This window comes from Vipera berus (assembly GCF_964194415.1).
Source record: "Vipera berus genome assembly, chromosome: 14".
Taxonomy (NCBI): domain Eukaryota; kingdom Metazoa; phylum Chordata; class Lepidosauria; order Squamata; family Viperidae; genus Vipera; species Vipera berus.
In genome coordinates this window covers 11,972,310-11,995,291 of record NC_138217.1, presented here as the reverse complement: position 1 = coordinate 11,995,291, position 22,982 = coordinate 11,972,310, and the positions used below count along the sequence as shown (strand labels likewise).

At 48.0% G+C, this 22,982-nt stretch overlaps 2 protein-coding genes across 2 annotated transcripts; both read right to left on the bottom strand.

The window, feature by feature from the left end:
* Positions 1-1,466: 1,466 nt before the first annotated feature.
* MTFP1 (mitochondrial fission process 1) lies at positions 1,467-5,507 on the bottom strand. The gene is made up of 4 exons (XM_081339420.1): positions 5,333-5,507; positions 4,003-4,133; positions 3,022-3,254; positions 1,467-2,153 (listed from the first exon to the last, which is right to left on the bottom strand). Exons 1-4 carry the CDS (start codon positions 5,397-5,399, stop codon positions 2,084-2,086), a joined length of 501 nt encoding a protein of 166 aa, XP_081195546.1. The 5' UTR covers positions 5,400-5,507; the 3' UTR covers positions 1,467-2,083.
* Positions 5,508-7,365: 1,858 nt separating this feature from the next.
* SEC14L2 (SEC14 like lipid binding 2) lies at positions 7,366-21,616 on the bottom strand. Its single transcript, XM_081339317.1, has 12 exons — positions 21,506-21,616; positions 14,726-14,801; positions 13,485-13,528; positions 13,094-13,153; positions 12,519-12,707; positions 11,835-11,930; positions 11,314-11,374; positions 11,122-11,205; positions 10,678-10,784; positions 10,230-10,369; positions 8,749-8,918; positions 7,366-8,550 (listed from the first exon to the last, which is right to left on the bottom strand). Exons 1-12 carry the CDS (start codon positions 21,557-21,559, stop codon positions 8,402-8,404), a joined length of 1,230 nt encoding a protein of 409 aa, XP_081195443.1. The 5' UTR covers positions 21,560-21,616; the 3' UTR covers positions 7,366-8,401.
* Positions 21,617-22,982: the final 1,366 nt, after the last annotated feature.

Sequence of the window (22,982 nt, the reverse complement as noted above, 5' to 3'; positions counted from 1 at the left end):
GGAAGATCATCCAGCCCCAGTTTTGACATCTTCTGGACTGTGGACTTCAACTCCCACAATCCTTCAATTCCCACAATCCCAACTGGGCATGCTGGCTGGGGAATTCTGGGAGTTGAGGTCCACCCGTCTTCAAGTGGCCAAGCTTGAGAAACGCACATCTGGAAAGATCAAGGCAGTGGTGCTGCGTAATAAAAGCCTCCATAAATTTCTGAAGGGTACTTGGTTGGGCCCGGAAGTTGACCTACCCTCCAGATGTGTGGCCTTCCAACTCCCAGAGTCCCTCATCCAAATTGGCCATTGGCGAGGATTCTGGGAATTGTGGTCTACACACCAGATGTCAGAGCTGGAGAAGTCTCTAGAGGAACATCTCCATTCTTCCCTTCCGCAGGGAGGTGCCAGACCATGAAGAGGATGCTGCTGGTGAGCGTGGCCTTTGTCTGCAGCTACATCTTGGCTGCCTTCTTTGTCGGGGTCCTCGTGGCGTTGATCCTCGCTGTGCTGCGCTACTCTGGCATGGTGGCAAGACCCAGGCTCCTGAGGAACCAGAAGGAGCAGCCTTTCCACACGGAGCTCCAGACGATGGTGGGAGCTTGCATAGAGACCGAAGAGATCGAGAAGGAATCCAGCATGGACTATTGCAAGCTGAACAGCGACACCCCGGAGAAAGCATAACCAATAAATAGTTAATAAATTCCCCCCCCCCCCCAGGCTTTACAGCTCTGGCGTCACTTTGCCTGGGCCTCTGCAACACATTCAACCACAATCTAGCAGATAAACCCTTTTTTTCCCCCTGCTGGATGAATGCAGCCAACTGTGGTTTATTTAAGAGACTGCAATATAGATCAATATACTGCAATCTGAGAAGCAGTTTTTTTGGTCTGCTTGGTTCTTCCGGTGAAGGCTGCTTCTTGGCCCTGGCCTGGTTCACACGTCCCACGTAACATTTATTTATTTATTGGGGTGGGCGGAGGGGCATTTAAAGTGGGAGGGAAAGACATTCAGGGGCTTTTAAATAGGGGTGGGTGGGTGAGGAATCTTTCCTTTCCTGTATTATATTTCCCTCTAGAAGTTGTGAATGCTCCAACCCTGGAAGTTTTTAAAGAAGAGATTGGACAGCCATTTGTCTGAAATGGTCTAGGGGTTTCCTGCCTGAGCAGAGGGTTGGACTAGATGACCTCCAAGGCCCCTTCACTCTACTCTACTCCCATTCCCATTCTACATAAAGCAGTATTTCAGTTAACAAGCCGGTTACTAACTTAAAACAACTGCAGGGATTCTTAACGACGGTTGCAAAAAGAAGTTGTAAAATGGGGCTAAACTCACAAGAGTTGTCTCGCTTAGCCACCGAAAACTTGGGGCTCAAAATTGTGGTCCTAAAGGCGAGGCCTGCTTGCACATGCCCGAAATATGCAATTCTGCATTAAGAGTGCTATGATGCAATGCAAAGAACAGCCGACATCAACTTCTTTTCCCGTTTATTTTTTAAGACAGCAAAAGGAGAAAGAACTCCAGTGAGCCCGTCACCCAGGACAGGTTGGTGAGAATTCAGTGGACCTGAAGCAATTCCATTTGTGGCAAATTTCAGTGCAATTAATCATTTGCAAAATTATCTAGTACAATTCACAGTGTAGGTGAAAAAAGTGTGCTGGTTTCTTGCTAATCCCGGCTACTATATACCTATTTAATACAATTTGAAGGTCACCCACCTCCAGGTAAATTTGGATGGCTTCCATGAAGAAAAGTAAAACCTTTAAAAGTTAATAATAAGCATGTGGGAGCAGCTGCTCTAAAAACCCAAGCTTGCTCTCAGAACTGTACCTTATTTTTATTAAGTAAGACCCGTTTCTTGAAACAGGATCTGAAGATCCAGCTTAAATAAATGCCCTGCTTTTCATTTGCTCCCCAGTCCCTGAACATACTTTGAAGGAAAATCTTATCCCTTGCTTGATTCACTCCTTCCCCAAAACCCAGCCACATAGTGAGGGTCTGTTCTCCTGATCTACAATTAACCGGTTTCAGACTGGATCGTAAACCATGGTTGGGAGAGGTAGTGCAGATAGATACAAACGCCTGACCGGCCATCTCAAAATGGAGGCGGCTTCTCACTTTTGTAGAGTTTGCGAAGGCTGGAATCCATTAAGAAATCCACGGACCTGTATAACAGCCAAGGAAGAGAGGAGGAATTAAAAACGAGCTTTCTCTTAAGAGGAATTCATCCTTCCAGAAAGGCAAACTTTGCCTTTATATCTATATCTATATCTATATCTATATCTATATATCTATATCTATCTATCTATCTATCTATCTATCTATCTATCTATCTATCTATCTATCTTTCTATCTATCATCTATCTATCTATCTATCTATCTATCTATCTATCTATCTATCTATCTATCTATCTATCTATCTATCTATCTATCTATCTATCTATCTATCTATCTATCCCACCCCTCATTACAAATTCCAGAATCTGGAAACGCAATTTGGCCTACCATGAGGTTTCTTGACCTCAGCAACTTTAAGATGGACTTCAGCTCCCAGAATTCCTCAGCGCGACTGGGGAATCCTGGGAGCTGGGGTCTATACATCTGAAAGTTGCTGAGGTTGAGAGTTACTGCTGCAGTCTGTGGGCGTCTCAAGCTCAGGAACTTGAGCATCGCTGCAGTACAGCTAGTCCTTCGAATTACAATGGTTTGTTCAGCGACTGTTCAGAGTTACAGCGGCACTGAAAACCGTGATGGGTCTTGTGATGGGTCAGGTCTGAGTCATCAGAGAGAGGCTTCCAATGGGTCTTGTGACGGGGAGGTTACATCAGGTCAGGGACACTGGGAGGTGAACTGCTGGTGGGAGTGGGGGATTGCACGGGATGGTTGAAAGGCCGGTGCTGTCTCTGGTTGGCTGCGCGCTTGATTTGGATTCTGAGGGGTTCGTAGGCTGGTTGTCGGTTGTGTGAAAAGGGGATTGTGCTGGTGGACACTTGGCAAAGCGGTTCCTTACCAAGAGGCTGGCCCAGACCATACCTGTCAATAGGCTTGATGATGAAAGGAATGGCCGTAAGCCCAATGGCCGTCGTCGTCCATTTCCTAACGGGGAGGGGCCAGTGGGTCAAGCGGCCCATGAGGTAGAGGGACCCAGCGCAGATGCGGTTGATGGTGAATCCAGGGATGGCCACCGAGGCCAAGGCTTGCCAGATGAACGTGTCCACCACGGCCACGGCTGCCTGCGTGGTTCTCCCTTCCTCCTGAGGCGTCGCCTGGCCATCCCAGACAGAACAAACCCCCAAACACGGGAAACCGTGAGCGTCACCAACTTAACCATCATCCCGTCACGTTTTAACAAATTCTTCCATCTGAAATCGGAGGTTATCCAGGATAGGGGATACAAAGCGTGTGTATTACACACACACCAACAACCATCGCACCAAGCCAGAGGCCGGAAATTAATTTTCACAAGGGGCCATGTACAGCCTCTTCTTAAAATCCCCTGAAAATGGAGAACCCACATGACCTATGGAGAGATATTCTACTGTATTTAGAATAAATATGGATTATTGATTGACCGATGATGATGGGCCGTCATGTCAAGGTCAGCTCTTTGTGAGCACGTAGGTTTGTCTCATGAAATAAAATTTACCCATCAAGCACATATGACTGTATAGTAACTGTTTACATACAACTCTGGCCACTGGTTTGCCAAAATTTGTTTGGACAAGTGTCTGTATACTTGCCTACTCCCAAGGATACAGGACAGTTTGGAATATAATATCAATTGAACTATAAAACAAATACACCAGTTCTAATAGACAGGTTAGGTAGATAGACAGGTGAGCAGACAGACCTGGTCCACGCTCCATATCCAGTTTAATTAACTCTATCCCAGCTCAGGGAGCTGGAGTCCACGCGTTTTAAACTTGGCTGAAAAACACTGATCTACATTATTTTCCTGCCCTAGGAAAAATATCCAAAGCCAGCCGGATGTAGCCCTCCAGCCTTCATACTTACAGCTGCTGCCGCTTTTTTACCCTTGTCGACCGCGTCTGCTGTCACGTAGGCAGTTGCCACGCCATAACTGGCCCAGACCACGGAGATGGGCACCAAGGCCCTGAAGGACTCTCCCACCTCATTTGCGTAGCCTGCAACACACAGCGAAGCCTCCTCAGCCCGACAGCCCTTCCCCATTTTAATCTTCTTCCCAGCCCTGCAAAGTAGGCGGGGGGGGGGGGGGCTCAGCAATCACGGCCTGGCTCTTCCTCCTCCTAGCTACGCCACACCTTGTTTAACCTTAAAGGCTTAGCCTGCTCCTCTCTCGCTACCCAACTCGGCAATCCGCTCCCCCCTTTGCACACTTACAGGGGGAGCAGCTGTCCCATCCAGATTAAATTTCGTGATGCTGTGACACAAAGGGTGGGAAAGTGTCATCTCTGCACTCAGCTGTGCCCTTCAAAGTACAGCCTTTTCCCTCCTCCTCCTCCTCCTCCTGCCTCGGATCCAGCAAGTCCACCTTGAGCCACACGTCCAGCTGTCTTCTTCCACTCCAAACCCAAAATCTCACACTCTCTGGGCCTTCTCCACTTGTACCCCAACACCTTTGTATCTCCTGCCCCTAATGGTGCCTGCCTGGCGGGAGGAAGCTTTCCCCCCCCCTCCCCTCTGAGGCTTTCTTTCAAAGCAGCAGCCCAGCGAGTGCATTCACACAACCCAGCCAAAAAACACACACCAAAAAACCCTAGTTTAGGATGTCTGGAATCCCCCCAACAACAGGGAGGCATAAAGCCACCAAAGGGTTCAAGCTACGCACAGTTTCACACACCCCCCAAACACACAAAAGCCCATCAAGGTTAAAACCACGTTTAAGACGAGCTCCGAGCACAGCAGCTTTCCTTCTAACGGGGCTAGAGGTAAGAGGTCGTGGGAACTTGGGAGATTTCTGCCCGCAGGTTGGGAAGGACGGCGACAGGCTTGTGCCGGCAAAAGTGAAAGCTCCTTTGGGTTTCGCCCAATTTCCTTGGGCTCTGGGAGAGGCCACCATACACTCCCCACCGCCCCGCCTCTCCTTGCCCGGGATCCACTCGGATTTCAGGATCTCCCCTTCTGCTCGCTCGCCGGGTGCGCTCTTTCCCCGCGTCTGCCTCCGGGGGCGCTCCGGGGCAGCGACCGGCCACGAGGCGCTCGGCTCGGCGTCGCAGCAGCCCGGGGAGGCTTCAGTCCCCCCCCCCGATCGCTCCGGTCGGAGAGCGGGGCTCGGCCGGCCGCTTTTCCTTCTGCGGGGCTTGGGAAGGAGCGCACCGGGGAGAGCCTGGGGACCCGGGGCGCCCCTTGGCGGAACACTCACCCAAGTAGCGCACCCAGGTGTCCCGGTAGAGGTCCGGCGGGGGCTCCGCGGCGCCCGGCCCAGCCATGCCGCCTCCTCCTCCTCCTCGCTGGCCCGCTCGCCCGCCCCCAGCGGCGGTTGCAGACCGCGCTAGGCCGGCTCTCCACCGTGCGCCCTGGGCGCACGGCGCACCGAGGGGCCGGCCGAAGCCCGGCCTCTCCGCTTCCCCCTGGGCGCGGAGAGGGCGGGGAGAGGCGGAGGAGGGGCCGGCTTTCGCCTTGCTCTCGCCGGCGGAGGAGGAGGAGGAGGAGGTTTCCTGCTTGACCTCGGGCAGCAGGGCTCTAGCCGGCCGGCGCGCCTTCCCGCCGGTCTCCCCGACCTGCCGCTGGCGGAAAGCGGGGCCAGCCCGGCTGAGAAGCAGCCGGAGGGTCCCCGGGATGAAGCCGCGGGCGGGACGGCGCCGAGTTAAAGGCTCGGGCCGGCGGGCGCTGAGAGTTGCCCAGGGCGGGCACCGTCGGTAGCCAGAGGTCGTGGGGAGGGTCCGTCTCGGGCTGAGAGCGCGCTCGGTCAGCCCGGTCGGCAAGTTTGGGGGAGCAGTTCAGAGCCAAGCTGAGATAGGGGGGATGATGATGATAAATTAATAATAATAATAATAATAATAATAATAATAATAATAATAATAATAATAATAATAATAATAATAATAATAATAATAATAATAATAATAATAATAATAATAATAATAAAATAAATAAAAGTTGGAAGGGGCCTTGGAGGTCTTCTAGTCCAACCCCCTGCTCAGGCAGGAAACCCTGTACCATTTCTTTGCGTCCCTGGTTCCTTCATTGCGTCCAACCACAAGACTCTTTTTAGTAGCAGATTGGGAAAAGAGGGCAGCTAGTCCTCAACTTACAACAGTTTGTTTAATGATCGTTGGGCACTGGGAAAAAAAGGGACTTGTGACCTTTCTGAAACCAAATGGGGGGGGGGCTTTTTTGAATCAAACGGGCAGAGAAGCCAGTTCAAACCACCAGATGGCAGTCGGACAATCGCTTCCCATCCTGGTTTGAAGCAAACCCCCTTTCGGTGAAGTCTGGGAAGTTGGTGGCTGCAAGGATGCTGGGCTGGAGAGAGAAGCTCTGAGCTTCCTCTGTTTCTCTGACTCGGTTTTTGGGTCGCCACGTTTGTCCCGTAACTTGGCTTCCTTCGAGAGCCCAAAATCTGAGCAGCTTGCTCCTTTTTGTGGCTTCTGCAGCTGAGCCCGTTTCCCCATTTTGCTTTGGCTGCAATAAAAATCACCAAATCCGGATTAGATTGTCTTTCCCTGTACAGTTGTGAACTTGGGCAGAAATATTGGAAGTATAAAACGTTGGTATTTCCCCTCCAGACCAGACATACGTTCAGGTATACCGTACACAATTCGCGTAGTCCCAAATATATTCGGGGGGGGGGTTTGTTTGTTTTTTTAAATGTTATTGGGTTTTTATCTTTGCTTTCTTTTGCTCTGTAAGAATGGTATATTTGGGTAGGCATTCTGCAAAAAAAAATTAAACCTGGAGAAATTTGTGCAAAGGTGGTCTTGCGCTAGTCCTTTTATTCAGACTGTTGGAGAGGTCACTTCTAGAACTGGCTGCACGCACCACAGCATACAGCTGATTTGAAGCCACCTTCAGGATGAAACACTTTTCAAAGGAGTTTAAAAATAATGACCAGAATAAAATAGAATTGAGGGTTAGGGTTTGTTTGCTTTTCCTTTTGTGCTGTGGCTTTAAAATTGCAACAGTATTGTTTTTATGCGGTTGGGCATGCACTGGGGCCAAAAGAATTAAAGAAAACAGCTTAGAGTAAAGGACTTATCAACTCCTTTGCAAAATTTTCTAATGAACTGAGTTAATCTGCCAAATTCGTCTCCATAGTAAGATAAATTAGAAACGCTCATTGCCAGCATCAGTTTAAAAAAAAGGAATGTTCTTGGTGTCTTAATTTAATATTACTAGACCGGAGAAAATGTTGTTTTTACATTTTGTAAATTCCTACGTAATTTTTTTTTACAGTTTACAGTTTACAAATCCCTCTGTTTCATTGTTCTTCTTTTCTCCTTCTGGTTTATTAAAAATATTCTAAAAATATTTTTTTTAAAAACAAAATTATCTGAAGGTTGCAGAGGAAACCCGAAAGTGCACAGTGGCTTCATATTTCATTTTTGGCCATCCCGCTCAGAATAGCCAGAATATAGAGACAGGAGCAGGTAAGGGAGACAAATTCCCTCTTCTTAATTCTTCTGCGGTCTCCCCAACTTGTGCGGCGGAAAACATCCTGTTGTGCAAAGGATAAAGTCACCAGGAGCAAAAACAGGTGGGTAAATCTCGAGTGGGATTCGGTAGACAGAGAGTTCTGTTGAGGCTTGGTGGCTGACAGTTCTCTCGATGTCACAGAGTCAGCAAGGGAATTGAGGCAGGCTGGTTGACTGTTTCAGGCAATTGATGAGCAGCAAAGCACGTGTGTGTATGTGTGGTGTCTTAGACATTCGGGGATAAAAATGTACGGTATCAAAGGGCAGATCTTTCAGTGGCTTTCGAAGCAGAGCCTCCCCACAAAGGCACAGTGTACCTCAGCCAACGGCAGAGAACTCCGCTGTCTTTGGACAGGGCGGATCCCTGACGCAAGCCAAATGCTAAGTTTCCCTGGATTTTGCTGTGACCTGGTGAGGAAGGGGAGGGGGATTCTCTGGACCCCATCATACCCTGGGGGTCCAAAGCATTCTGCCACCCCAGAGGCCGGCGAGCCCCATTACCCCGAGTAGCCCTAAAGCAGAGAGCAGGCAGCCGATTCCCACACAAGCTTGACCTCTACGTCTCTCCTGCGTCCTGAACCAAATGATGGTGGGGGCCACGGGGCCCTTTTTTTATAAAACTCCGGGGCTCCAGGGACCGATTCGCTGTCCACTACCCACATCGTTGAAACTCTGGCAGCCCGCTGACTGCCCGAGCGTGAATCCCACCCCCAAAGAAGACCTCTGGGGAGGTTGCCCACCCCTGGGGGCGGATAGGAGAGCAGGGTGGGGGAGGCTCCTGGGAGATCCCATCTTCATCAAGCGTGGTTGATCTCCAGCACCCTGGTCTGTTCCTCCAACTCCTGGAACGTCTGCTCCGATTTCTTATCCGGGAGTAAAACCTCCACCGTGTAGCTGATTTTCTTGGCGTAGAGGTAGCTGTAGGTATTGTCAAAACGCAGGACGTCTGCGGGGGCAGAGGAAAGAGGCCGTCACCCAAGGCCAGCCGTTGCATTTTAAAGAGGGGCTATGGCCCAAAATCTTTTAAATAAATCTACTGGATTTATTAACATAAGACGCCCCCAACAGAAGTGCAAGAAGGAACTTCAAATATGAAATATGCAAGGGGAGAGAAAGCAAGCTGGTTTCGGCAGAGGCTACTCACAGATGCCAACATCTGGGCAGGTAAGGCTGCCGTCTTCAGGGACCAGGTGTGCATTGTAGCGCTGGTTGGGATACACCTCTGCCATCTCCGCAGCGTGCTGGCGGGCTCCCACTTTGGTCTTCAGGTAGATGCCAAAGCCTATGTCGCCACCATCGGACATAAACTGCCACCTTGAATTCACAGCAGGAAACAAATCAAACAAGAATGTTTAAATAGGAGAGCCCCAATTATTATTATTATTTTTTGGTCTGTCTGTATTTTCATAACGATCCCAACATTGTCAGTTTAGTTTGGGATATTTTGAACATCAGTTTTCCTGTGCTGGTTAATGACTGCAATAAAGTAATTCAATTTCATTTACTATTAAAAGGGGGAAGACTGTTCAGACATTCAAGTTTCCTACTCTCATCTCCTCTGCAGTGCTAAAATCCAGGGACGTCTGTGGAGATTCTCAGTCATCCAGGTCACGGTGGTCCCAAAGCTGCTTTTTTCAAAGGGCAACTGAACTTTGTTCTTTTTTTTTTCCTTGAAGATGTTTCGCTTCTCATCCAGGAAGCTTCTTCAGTTCTGATTGAACAGTGGGGAGTGGAAGGATTTATATTCTTTGCAGTCATCTGGTCGTTAGTACTCTCTCTGAGAGTCGGTTGTTAGCTCTCTAAGAGTCATTGAGAAACCATGGTAAACTTTCTACAAGTTGATTACCATACCAATTTGCGAACAGAGGGTTTTGAAATTTCTATCTTGCCTTTTTTTTTGTATTGTCCTACAAGGTCATGAATGTAGCAGATAAACGACAGCTTAATAATCTGCAAATAGAGTTGGTAGTTTAAAATTTGTTTGGGCCTGTTGAGCTCTCTGGCCTGGACTGAGGGTATTAATTGGGGTTTTAATTGGTTTTTAACTAAGATTTTTATATTCAAGGTTTAATATAATCATTTTAATTGTTTTAAATTTTGTAATTGTGGTATTGTTTCTTTTAAAAAACCTTGTGAACCACCCTGAGTCCTACAGGAGAAGGGCGATGTATAAGTCTAATAAAACAAACTGTTTCGCAAGGGGTGGGAAACTAATATCGTTGATAGTATATTTATCAGTATTTAGTTGGGGGGGAGGGATAATACGTTATCCCCACCCCGATAGGTGTTGGTGTTTTTTTTAATGCACATTTTTAAATGTCTTGCTTGGTGTACATTTTGTTTGTGTGAGAAAAAATATTTGGAGTTTAACTTCTTTTTTAAAAAAATAAAATAATAATAGGCTGGAAAAAAAGAGAGAAGAATCTGGGTTCAGAATCTGGCCAGCCCTGGAGTTCCTTGGGTGTTCCTGACCTGCCCCTTCTCCGCCATCCTATCTGGCAGGTGTAAAAGGTATGAAGCGAAGGTGCAAGAAGGACCAGCGTGTCCATCTCACCGAGGTCTCTGAAGGCCTCTAAAGCCTCCGTCTTCTCCCCCCACCCCCTATGCTGCCAAGGGGGAACCTACCTCAGGACGCAGCTTGGGAAGAGGATCTCGTATTCCAGCTGCTGGGAAGACCCCCGGCTGACCGTTACGGAATGCTCATACTGTTGTTTCAGCTGATCTTGCACGTAGTATTTTTGGGGGACGTCACCACCAAAGCATATCTAGAACACAGAACGTTATCCATGAAGCGGAGAGCATGAAATCCTATCTCAGTGTTTTGTTTTGGTTTTCAACCTTGGCAATTTTAAGATGTGCAGACCTCAAATGCCCAGAATTTCCCAGACTGGTATTCTAGGAGTTGAAGCCCACCCATCTTAAAAATGGCCAAGTCTGAAAAACACTCTGTCGTTCTCCTGACGTTCCTCATTTATGGCCTGTTCCAGAACGTTTAGCGGCCACGCTTTCCGACTGCCAGGGGCTAATTTTGCAAAGGTTTCTGGTTTCAGGGTGGCCGATAAATATTCAGTACCTTGGATTCACATTTGGGGTTTCCATCAGGGTCCGTGAGGGTCCCCCCATATATCATGGGAATCTCTGCGGGGTCAATATATTTCTGCAAGTCTTCCTTCCAATTTGCTAGAAAAAAAGGGAAAAAAAGATGCTCTTTTTAATAGGTGACTTGCTTTTGGCTGCCGTGTCACTCCAAAACATTTTGAACATTTACAAAATCATACTGAAGAACCAAAACATAAAAAAATGCCTAAAAGGACAATTGTAACCTTAGCTGACATAGCAAGATTTTAAATATTCCTATTTAGAGCATTGTTTTATGCAGAAATGATGTACTAGGAACTACGTTGCTAATATAACTTTTAAAATAGGTCATAAAAGGTCTTTTGTCTGAATTTTGCTGAATCCACCCCCCCCCCTTTTTTCTGCTAGCAATCAAAGAATCAGTAACGACGCAACCCACCTCCTAAGATAATTAACTTCTTGCGAGTGTCTTCACTCAGAATGTGCTTCACCATATTGTAAGCTACGGGGAATAGTTTCGGAGCTGTATTATGTGCAGGAAAAACAAATGAGTGTTATGTCAAGAGATAAATGACATTTTTCCCCCCTCCAAACCAAATGCATGCTTCAACAGGGAAGGACTGATGCTCACCTTTAATGACAAATAAATGTTTAAGGCACTCAGGGAAATTGTCTTCGAACATGCCAAGAAGCTGGAAGTGTGGACAAAGAATTAAGTTGCAATAGTTTACAGTATGGTAGACCATGGATTTAAACCTAACGCATCCTAACAGCAGGATCCAAAAGCCGAAGTGGGACATTCAGGATATAATGAATGTCCCCTTGAAGCTGTGTGGACTTCAACTCCCAGAATTCCTCAGCCAGCATGTTTTAAGATACGTAGACTTCAATTCATTAGCCAGAATGTTTTAAGAGCGTTTCTCGACCTCAGTCACTCTAAGATGGCTGGCTGGGGAATTCTGGGAGCTGAAGTCCACACACAGGTCGAGAAATATTAAGAAATGTGGACTTCAGCTCCCAGAATTCCTCAAACAGAAGCTTTAGGATGTGTGGACTTCAACACCCAGAACGTGTGGCTAATGTTGAGAAATTATGTTGATAATCAGGAAAAATTCTCCATGCAGGAGACACGAACCTCTTTGCCCATCTCACCTCTATGTAGACTTCAACAGCTGGCTTCCAGAGGTGCTTCAAACCAAGCCCTTCAAAATCATAAATCATGACGATAGTTTCAATTCTTCTCCCCAGCTTAAGAAAAAGAGAGGAAGGGGGAAGAGAGAGAGATCGCGGGGGGGGGGGAATTAAAGACATCAAATAGGAACAGCAGCAGTCACATTTTTATCCCTAAAGCTTTGAACAGAACCACAGAGTTGGAAGGGACCCTGGAGGTCTTCTAGTCCAACCCCCTGCTCAAGCAGCAGAAGCTAGACCATTTCAGACAAGTGAGCCTCTTCTTAAAAACCTCCAGTGATGGAGCGCCCACGATTTCTGGTGGCAAAGCTGTTGCACTGGTTAATTGTCCTCACTGTCAGGAAGCTTCTCCTTAATTCCAGGTTGCTTCTCTCTCTCATCAGTTTCCCGCCATTTTTTCTTGTCTTGCTTTCCGGCATTTTGGAAAGTTGGTTGACCCCCCACCCCCCTCTTCTTCGTGTAGCCCCTTAGATACTGGAACGCTGCTGTCGCGTCACCCCTATTCCTTTCCTCATCAGACTAGACACATCCAGTTCCTGCAGCCCTTCCACATATGTTCTAGCCTCCAGACACTGAACAGGTTCCATGGCCTGGGGGGGGGGAAATTCAGAACGTCTGGATCGCAGCCTCTGGCTCCTGTCTTACCTTTTGGGTCTGATTGTCGCAGATCTCCCTCAAAAACTCGCAGTCCTGGAATTTATTTTTGAGCAGATCCTGTTTCGAAGCAGAGTAGAGCAGCCCTTTGGGGTCGAGGGTCCCAATGATCTCGTAGCAAACTGGACAGCCGTCCCGATCAAAGCCACATATGCCTCCAGCCATGTACTTCTGGATAACCTGAGAGAAGCCGAGGGCAAAAGTGAGAAGGGCCAGTCTCCAAGTGATGGACCTAGCCCAGGGGTAGGCAACCTCGGCTCTTTTATGACTCATGGACGTCAACTCCCAGAATTCCTGAGCCAGCCATGCTGAGGGGAAAGGGAGAGGTTTCCAAGCTGAGCCGTGCTGGCTCAGGAATTCTGGGAGTTGAAGTCCATGAGTCATAAAAGAGCCGAGGTTGCCTACCCCTGGGCTAGCCAAACAATGCCGAAAAACATCTGACCCAGTGAACAGGATGGCAACACTTCTGAGGCGACCAAGATGGTGCACCCTGGAAGCTGAGAGACGGGGGAGAGCGTACCATTTTTGGGAGGAACCGGCATCCCCGGAGATCACCTGAGACTCACCTCTGGGGCTTTCCATTCCTTAATGTGGTCAGAATCCAAATACTTGCGTACCTGCACATGCTGTTCGCCAAGAAAACGAGAGAACAAGCCACATAAGTGGGGAGAAAGAGAATGTTTGCGTCAGCCTCACTACAGGTATCCCTCAGGTTACAATCCTAACGGAGCCTGCCGCTTACGACTGTTCAGTCGTAATGTGGTAAAGCAGTGTATCTTTCTTGGTTTGGGGAGACTGACACACACAAACAAAAACAAACAAACACACAAACAACAAATCCAGGCTAGCCTAGAAGCACAGCCTTGTAAAATGGGCAGTTTGCTAGGTGTCCTTTCTCCTACGTGCATAAAATAATAATAATAATAATAATAATAAGCTGAGCGAGTTGCCTCTTACCTTCCTGAGCATGGCTTCCGACTTCTGCAGGTCAAAACACCGGGCTGAAAAGAAGATCACGACAGTTAGGGATAGAAACGCACACACCGGACCGTGCCAGAGTCACCGATGTGGCATTGTTGTGAGAGTTCCCACCCCTTTCAGTAGGAAGAGTTCTTCCATTGATCGAGTCCGACAGCTAGATTTGAACCCAGGTCCAACAAGAGGAATCATTTGCCACTTTTATTTACCTTTTGTTGAGCTTCCCCTTGGCTCACTTTAATCCCCTTAAATGGCAGTCTTGCCCAGACTCACTCTGGCTAGTGAGACAGGCAGCATATAAATTCCTCAGGCAGCAAACTCAGCCAGATTTGAAGGAAACGTTTTTCCTTTTGAACGATATTATCTCTTGCCTTTTTGCAGAGTTGCATAACCATGATTTGGAAAAAAAAACAAAAAAACCACAACTGCCTGGCTCATGCGCTAATTAAAATTAAACCTAGACTGCAACTGTAGCTCACGTCCAAAGATTTGTTTTTAATTGCACCCTGGGGGCCGAAAAACGACTCCATTTAACAGCTTTGGCACTGGCCAAAAAGCTTCTGTCCTGTCCCAGATTTGCCTGGGCTTGTGGCATTCTGCAACTGACACTTCTTATCTGATCACCATTCAGAGGCCCGGTAAAGAAATGCAAGGCCACTTGGCTCCTTGTCCAGAATGGGTTGCCATCCCAAAATGGCAGGCTGAAAACATTTCCACGCTTCTTAAGAACTCAAGGAATGTCTTTGGCTTTCCCAGTTTCTCCTAACTTCCATCCAGGGACGAATCTGACCCTAACCTATGATTTACTCATTCTTGTAAATTGGCAGGATTCTTTTTTCTCTCTCCGTGTAGATGTATACATCCGAATTAAGACTGTGTTCTTTCTCTGTGTCATGTGTGTGTGTGTGTGTGTGTGTGTGTGTGTGTGTGTGTGTGCATAATCATTTGTCAGGTTTATGTAGTGTATATTGGAGTTGGGTTACCCTTTGAGAGCTGAATGTAGCTCGGCAGTGGGCTGGGGCCCGGGGGTGAGGACCCCAGCTCTAAGTGTTTCCCATTAAGTGGTCCTGTTCTGACATCTGGATCATCTTTGCAATGGGAGCGTAGCTTCCCACGGCTGAAGTTTCCGTTCCCGATTGATCCTGTGCCCTCAGAAGTATGCTCTGGCCACGGAAAATACACCCAGCTTGCTACAAACACGATGCAAATTTCTTTCTTACCTCGGAGCCATTTCAACAAGTAGTAATCATCCTGAACCGGAAGACCCGGTAAGATATCTTGGATATTCTCACGGAACTATAGAACAAGGGGCGGGGAGAGAAATGGGGGGCGGTGATTTACATTCAAGTTACAATCTTTCATTTCTTGCTCAAGCCTCTTAATGTTTTCATGGAAATCAGTCAAAATAAAATAGTGGTTAGATTTGCACGGCAGATCAGGCTATCCCGAAGGTATATAATTCATTTGTAACTCACAGCGGAGGAAAAGTCAAAGAAAACTGCCAGTGACGGGAAGGTTGGGAAGCAAAGGGTGTACTTTTCAATGGTAGGGACACCAAGTCCCAGTAGCCCTGGTGGCAGAGTGGTTAGAATGCAGTATGGCAGGCTAATTCTGCCAACTGCCAGCAGTTCAATCCCGGCTCAAGGTTGACTAAGCCTTCCATCCTTCCAAGGTCAGTAAAATGAGGATCCAGATTGTTGGGGGCAAGAGGCTGACTCTGTAAACCGCTTAGAGAGGGCTGTAAAGCACTATGGAGTGGTATATAAATCTAGGTGCTATTGCTGTCTCCTGGTGATGCCTAAGGTGGGACTAGAACTCACCATCTCCTGGTTTCTAGCCCGGTGTTTTCACTACTAAACCACCGGTCTACTGGACGCTGCAGTCACGAAGGAATATGAGCATGTGTGGACCAATCCTTCGTGACATGAAGCTTCATGTGTGAATGCAGCCCAGGGATTGTGGAATGGGAGTGAGCCTGGATATCAAAATGCACTTAATCCGATTTAATCACACCCCTGGTTGCTATGGAAAACATCCCACACATTAAATGAGGTTATTCTAGTTCAGTTCCTCTTGGTTTCATCTTATCACACAAGATCTTTACAAGGTCATAATCTTCTAGATGCAGGCAAACATTGTGATACCTTGATCCTATTATCACTTTCGGCTCTATACATTTCTTCTAATGCCACCTTTTACCTGTACATTAAAAAGGAGTGTCTCAATGCCAGCAGGAACCAATTGATCAATAAAAATCAGGTCAGGAGAAACGATTTGGAAGCACCAATCGCTACAAAAAAAATGGCTTTTATCTTTAAATGCACTTTTTAATTTTGAAAGCCTGGCCTTTTTTTGCAAAGCAAAGCCCCACAGATTTTTTTTTTTTTAGCTCAGCGATCTCACCGAGGTGGAAAAATTGAAGAAGGGATTTCTCTTATCCATTTGTGCTCTTAATGGAAAAGTAGGGATAACGCTAATGCATTAATAAAGTCCCCTCCTATTTGAAAAAAATATATTCGCCTCCTCAAGAAAAAGAGATATCAAGGTCATACAGGGCAACGTGGAACAACTGGCCACATTGACCAAGCCACCATATGGTGAAGGTGCTGACACCCTGCGCCCCCCCCCAATCAAAATGGGTCATTGACTCAAAATTATACCCCAAATTGGATTATTCAGCCAGAAGGGATGAAACCTGGTTTAACCTGAAAGGACAAAAAGGGAGAGGCCGCGGAACCTAAGAAATTAGGAAGGATTAGGGGTACCATGATGGCCGTCTTCCGGTATCTGAAGGGCTGCCACAGAGAAGAGGGGATTGAATTAATCCGCAAAGCACCTGAGGACAGGATGAGAAGTAATGAAGTTTCTTAAAGACAGATACAGCCTAGAAATGAGCAAGGATTTCCTGACAGTGAGAACAATCAACCAGTGGAACGTCTTGCCTCCAGATGTTGTGGCTGCTTCATCGATGGAGGCTTTTAAGAAGAGACCGGACAGCCCCTTGTCTAGAATTCTATTATAGGGTCTCCCTGCTTAACCAAGGGGGTCAGACTAGAAAACCTCCAAAGTCCCTTCCAACTCGAGTTATTCTGTTATTGCCCATGGCATAAACCTGATACTTAAATGCTCATCCGATGAAAAGGAACCTCACACACAACTTGGGTAAAGAGACAATTTGGAGGCATAACTTGGTGCAGAATGCAGCCGCGCGAGTTGTGATGGGAGTCTCCCGATACTCCCATGTAACGCCTCTTCTCCACGAGCTGCATTGGCTTCCAGTTGCCCTCCGGGTGAGATTCAAGGTGCTGGTGATGACCTATAAAGCCCTAAATGGCTTGGGTCCGGGATATCTGAGGGAACACCTGCTGCCAACATTAACTTCCCATCGTCCTGTGCGCTCCCACAGGGAGGGCCTCCTCAGGGTACCGCCGGTCAAGGATTGCCGACGGGCGATCCACAGGGGGAGGGCGTTCTCTGTGGGCACGCCTGCCCTATGGAATCAACTGCTAACGGAACTCCGGACTGCCGCCGACCTTCGTTCATTTCGCCGGGACCTAAAAACCTGGCTCTTTGAGCTATCTGGTCTGGACTGAGGGGTTTAATGTTTTTAAATTGTGATTTAATTTTTGTGGCTAGACTTAATTTAATTTATTTTAATTTTATATTGGATTGTTTTTAAATTTTGCCTTGTAAACCACCCTGAGTCCTTTGGGAATAGGGCGGTATATAAACCGAATAAATAAATAAATAAATAAATAAATAAATAAAATAACTGGACCCTCAAACAGAAGCCACATAGATAAGTGAGATCAGTGTTTTGCAACCCTGGCAATTAAAAAGTCTGGATTTCAGCTCTGTGCTAGCTGGGCGTTGTAGTTCACATGTCTTAAGTGTGCCAAGCTTTGAGAAACACGGAGTTGAATAATCTCGTAAGATGAAATGCGATGAATTCTCTTCTGGTTAAGAACAGGTGTTGGAAAGAGAGAAAAGCAGGCAGGGGAAAAAATGGGCAACCTCAGCAAAAAGCATTTCGCAAAGGACTCTCCAGAGTACAAAGGTTGGGGCAGCCCAGAACCATCCTTACCAATCAACCAGGCTGAATGGAAGGGTCAATAACCTGGACTAAATTCTTTACACACACACACACACACAAAGAATTTAAGCCAGATTTCTGGCTTCCCCACCAAGTCAGGTAGGGCAGAAACACGCATGGAAATCCATTTTCCTTCTAGAAGCCATGCACAACATAGGGCAAATAAAAGAATGCTTTTTTAAAAAAAAAATACTTTTTATTTTGATGTGAAAAGATTTATTTTTAAATAAAATAAAATAAAATAAAGCATATCATTACAGATGCTGCTGGCTGGGGAATTCTGGGAGATGAAGTCCACATCTCTTAAAGTGGCTGATGCTGTATAACCTGAGTGGCATCCAATAAATTGATTCCCCCAACCTCCTTTGCCTTTTCAGCCCACCAAGGGAGCAAATCCATCGGTCTCTCTTCGTTTCGTTCTTAAGAGGCACAACTGCCAGACTCAGCAACGAAGTGTGTAGATGCAGTTGCCCTGGTTGCCAAGTCCCAGGATAGCTCACTTTCTCTGCCCAGTTGCCCAGGCAACCCCATTCCCCGGGCAGAGACGCCGATTCCTGCATGGCAGGTACCTGGGGGCAAAGGGAGGTTGATACACCTGTACAGGTAGTTCTCACAGCTACAATTGAGCCCAACAATTTCCATTGTTAAGCTTGTTTGAAGATGGCATGTTATGTCAACACAACCATTGTGGCGTGCGTCCTCTGTCCTTGGCGCTTAGCATGTAAGCTGAACCCAGTTCTTGGGCTTTAGTGCAAATCTCATTGTAATCCCTTCAAATATGAAAGCTGAGAGGTAGGTGCCACACAAGGGTTGGACTGCCTCCCCTTAGCCTCAAGACGGATGGATCAGCTGGCTGAAGAGCCTTAAGCAGGCAGGCAAAACCTTGTTTTTAATCCAAACAGCCGTACTCACACAACAGACTGAAAGAGCCATGTGTTACCTAACGAATTAAGCCCAGTTATCTGCATTCAGCATGGACCCAAGCTGTTTTTTTAAAAAAACAAAAACACCCCAGGTTAAATTGGTTTAACAAGGTTAAACTGTGATTGCCCATTTTTGTGGATCGCAGAGTTGCACAGATTCTCTCGATGTTGTGTCACAACAGAAACAATGGAGATTGCACTATCAGAGAAAGAGAGAGATTGACACTGCAGAGCAGGATATAACAGAGTCTTAGAGGAAGATAGCGGCTGTACGCGGTTAACCAGGATTAAGGCGAAACATGTTGTGTGAATCCGACTGGCCATCTGCTTCCACCCTGAAAGAAGCCAGGATGCTTAAAGAGCAAAACACCCTGGCATGGGAGGGTGCAATCTCATTGCCTCATTTACAGTAGGAAAGGAAGCTGAGTGCCAGCAAATTACTGTCTACTGGGGCAGCCACTGACTTTAGAAACACCATCCCAAAATGAGGGAGCTAGTTTCAACTTGCTAGGGAGATTCCTTCAGTACGCAGACGTGAATCTGTTTATCCATTTTTAAAATCCCCAAATGGGCCTTTTCGAAATGCTTCTGTTTCTGCATTTGCTACAGGAAACCAAAATTCCCCCCCCCAAAAGCAGGAATCCTGGGAGTTGAAGCCCACACATCTTCAAACTCCCAAAGTTGAGAAGTACTGAATATCGAATACAGAATAACAGTTGGAAGCACGCTTAGAGGTCTTCTAGTCCAACCCCCTGCTCAAGCAGGAAATCTTATACCAACCTAGACAAATGGGTCTCCAATCGCCTCATTAAAAACCTCCAACGCCCTAAAAAGGACCCAGAACTTCCTAAAGGGAAAGAATGTTCAGTTCACAGGGAAAAGAGTGCACTGCAACGGCGCAAAAAATAGATCAAGCTTAGTCAAATATTGAGCTTGGTCACTCAACAGCGAGGCCCTGGTGAAGCGGGCACGGCAGCGCCTGGCTTTTCTGCGTCACATGAGAAAAGCACATCTTCCTTCCCCCGTCCTGGCCACTTTCTACAAAGGGACAATCGAGAGCATCCTGTCATACGGCACCACAGTCTGGTTTGGAAGCATCCCTGCTTCGGACAGGAAGGCGGTGCAGAGAGTGGTGAGGATGGCAGAAAAGATCATTGGCAGTTTCCAGGACATGGTACAAAAGCGTTGCTTGAGCAAGGTCCGCAGGATTGTCTGCATCCTCTCCACGACCTGTTTTCCTTGTTACCTTCTGGGAGGAGGGGGCTTCGTGGTATGCGAAGCAGAACTTCCAGATTCAGCCACCGTTTCGTTCCATACAGTATCAACCTCCTGAACTCTCAAACTTCCTCCTTCCGCTACGTGTTCAAAATGGGCTGTGATGAATATTTATATGGATATACACGCATGGGTGTATACATAGCACGCGTGTATGTGTGTGATGCATTCGTACAGGTAGATATATATACTTTCTTTTTGAGAGCAGGCAACAGAGTTTCATTTCTAATGCGGGCCAGTAAAAAAAATGACAATAAAGGTTATCTTATCCAAGAGTAATCAGTTTTGCACCCTGCCTTAGGCGTGATTTAAGTCGAGCATGCACAAGGATGAAGGATGAGCATGTTCCTGCAAAGGAAAGGGCAGCCAGACACGGATTTTTCCCAATTCCCTTCCTTTCTTTAAAAAGAAGAAAGAAAGAAAGAAAGAAAGAAAGAAAGAAAGAAAGAAAGAAAGAAAGAAAGAAAGAAAGAAAGAAAGAAAGAAAGAAAGAAAGAAAGAAATGCTTTTGGGAGACAGTTAGGAAAGAGTCCAAGCCAAGATTTGCATCAAACCTTCACCTCCTCTGAAGGTGCCTCCTTCCCAGGCACCTTTGATAGCAACAGCGCTTAGATTTGTATACCACTTCATAGTGCTTTGAAGGCAATCTCAAAGTGGGGCCACTTCATTGCGCAAATCACTTCTTGTCCACCCTTTGGCGATGTGGGGAAATGGCGCTTTCTCGCAGCGGCAGCGGTGGTTGATTCGTGCCTCGAATTACGTAGGAATCACTCTTGGAAACCAAAGACCTTTAACCCCACTGTCCAGGCCTGGTGTGAGCTGCCCGCTGGGTGAATGACCTGCGCCGTGCCAAGTGCTCACCGCTAGAGAGGTGAGTTCTAACTACAACTACCACGGCCCCGGCTGAGAGGGTGCTCCTCTCTTACCTACAGGCAAGTCCCGGGTCCGTCTTCACTTCTGCCCCCTCCCCTGCACTTCAAAGCAAGAACCCTGCAAGGGAGATGCACTGCAGGATCCAATCTGAGTCTCTCCAGAATGCGTGGGCTGCAAATGGGATCCAGCCACGAGCCCGAAAACTTGGAAGAATAAAACTCCAGTCCCGGTGACCAACTCAGATTGGATCCTGCAACATTATTAACCCGGGGAAACTATTCACCTTCCTTCCTGAGTTACTGGACAACCCTTCGTCTGAAATGGTACAGGCTTTCCTGCCTGAGCAGGGGGTAGGACTAGAAGACCTCCAAGGTCCCTCCCAACTCTGTTATCCTATCCTATCCTATCCCATCCTACCCTATCCTACTGTACTATCCGCGGCCCCGCTCCCTGGAGAGGCGAGTGGAAACTTGCACGCGAAGGATCAAGCTGCGCAGCGCGGCGCGGCGAGCGCTATGGGCAAGGGCGCTGGCGAGGGTCCCCGGCACGAAACCGGCTTGGTGAGTCGGCAGATCGAGAGAAGCCCAGATGCAGCCCCGCCACCCACTCCTAGAGCTACTCCTGGCTGGGGCTGAGCGGCTCTGGAGTCCCGCAGGCTTTGCGTAAAGAGCCTTTGCGTAAAAGAGCCTCTGCACGCCTGGCTCGGGCAAGGGAGCCTCGCTGCGCGGATCCCGGGCGGCCAGGCGAACGGGGGGGGGGCACGGTCGGAGTGTGTGTGTGTGGGGGGGGCTTCTTCTTTGCAAGGGAGGGGAAGGCAGGGCAGGGGCTCCGCTCACCTGGGCCAGCGCCGCCTCCTGCTTGGCGCTCAGGTCGCCGACGTGCCCGCTCATGGTCCCCGCGTCAGCTGGTTTCGGGCTGCCGGGCCCCGTCGGCTTTCAGCGGCAGCGAGTGGGCGGGTCACGCCCCCTCCCCTCCCCTCCTCTCCCCTCCCCGGGAAAACGCTCCGCGCCCTCGGAGGGGGCAGGAGGAGGAGGAGGAGGAGGAAGAGGAGGAGGAGCTTCAGGGGCTGGGGAACTACTACTCCCACGAGGCATCCTTGGTGCGCTCTGAGCTGGCTTGTTTTCTAGCAGACGTTTCGTGACCCAAACTAGGCAACACCATCAGTGCTAGAAGAGAATGGGGAGGAGGAGGAGGAAGAGGAGGACCATGGGGTCCTGGGCGCTCTCTAAGCTTGCTTCTTTTCTTGCAGACGTTTCATGACCCAACTAGGTAACATCATCAATTCTACTGCAATGCAGTGTTAGCTCTGATGATGTCACCTAGTTGGGTGATGAAAGGTCTGCAAGAAAACAACCAAGCTGAGAGAGCAAGCTCAAGGACCCCACAACCCTCCTCCTCCTCCTCCTCCTCCTCCTCTTTGTAACTCTTCTAGCACTGATGATATTCCCTAGTTGGGTCACGAAAACGTCTGCAAGAAACCGAGCAAATGCAGAGAGCGCCCAGGACTCCTCACGTCCACCCTGAGCTACAAATGTTCTCCTTTCTGTAGGACTACTGCTCCCAGCAGCCCTGCCAGCAGTGCCAATGGGGGAAGAATTCTGGGAGTCGTAGTTAAAGTAACCGGCTCCTGGACTGAGAGGGACGGGTTCACAGGGCAAAGGAGGAACGGGTGGGCTGTGTTTGGCTAAAGGCCGCCAGAATCCATAAACGACTCAGCTCGGAAAAGCTGAGGCTGTCCCATCCCGCCTCCAGCTGTCCTGCAGAGATGGAAGGATGATGTGTCATCCTGTTGTAATCAGCTCCTAGCAACCACCTAGACAGGTATTCTCCAGGATGAGCTGTCCCTAGCCTGCTCCTTCAGATCTTCCAACGGTGCCCCCATCTCCCCTCAAACTGACTCCTTTCACCTGGTCCTTGGTCATCCTCTTCTCCTTTTTCCTTCCTTCCACTTTTCCTAGCCCCAGAGCTTTTCCAGAGAGCTAAGTCATGGCTGATAGCTATCAAGGAACTTTGTTTGATCAGCTTGGATGTCCTCCTGAGGTGAAAAGCTGGCAAGGTTATGTCCAGGGCTGGGTAGGCAGGGGGCGAGGCGGAAGCTTTGTGACTGGAAGACCTTGGAGGCCAAAAAAAAAAAAAAAAGGGGGAGAACATAATAGAAGTCCTGGCTGAGCAACTTGGCAGGCTGGATCAAGTTGCATTCCATCCAGCTCTTCTTACGTAACTGAGCCCCTGAGTGTTGACATAGCATTTAGAGCGGTGCTTCTCAAGCTTGGCAAGTTGAAGATGGGTGGACTTCAACTCCCAGAATTCCCC

Bases quoted from the DNA above. Each gene is read 5' to 3' on its own strand.
- SEC14L2 (XM_081339317.1), bottom strand. From the start codon at position 21,559: ATGAGCGGGCACGTCGGCGACCTGAGCGCCAAGCAGGAGGCGGCGCTG. The intron at 13,529-14,725 runs GTAAGAAAGAAA...TCTTCTTTTCAG, and splicing joins CTTGTTGAAATGGCTCCGAG to CCCGGTGTTTTGACCTGCAG. The intron at 13,154-13,484 runs GTAAGAGGCAAC...CTTGGCGAACAG, and splicing joins CGGAAGCCATGCTCAGGAAG to CATGTGCAGGTACGCAAGTA.
- MTFP1 (XM_081339420.1), bottom strand. From the start codon at position 5,399: ATGGCTGGGCCGGGCGCCGCGGAGCCCCCGCCGGACCTCTACCGGGAC. The intron at 4,134-5,332 runs GTGAGTGTTCCG...TGTGTGTTGCAG, and splicing joins CACCTGGGTGCGCTACTTGG to GCTACGCAAATGAGGTGGGA. The intron at 3,255-4,002 runs GTAAGTATGAAG...TGGGATGGCCAG, and splicing joins GTAAAAAAGCGGCAGCAGCT to GCGACGCCTCAGGAGGAAGG.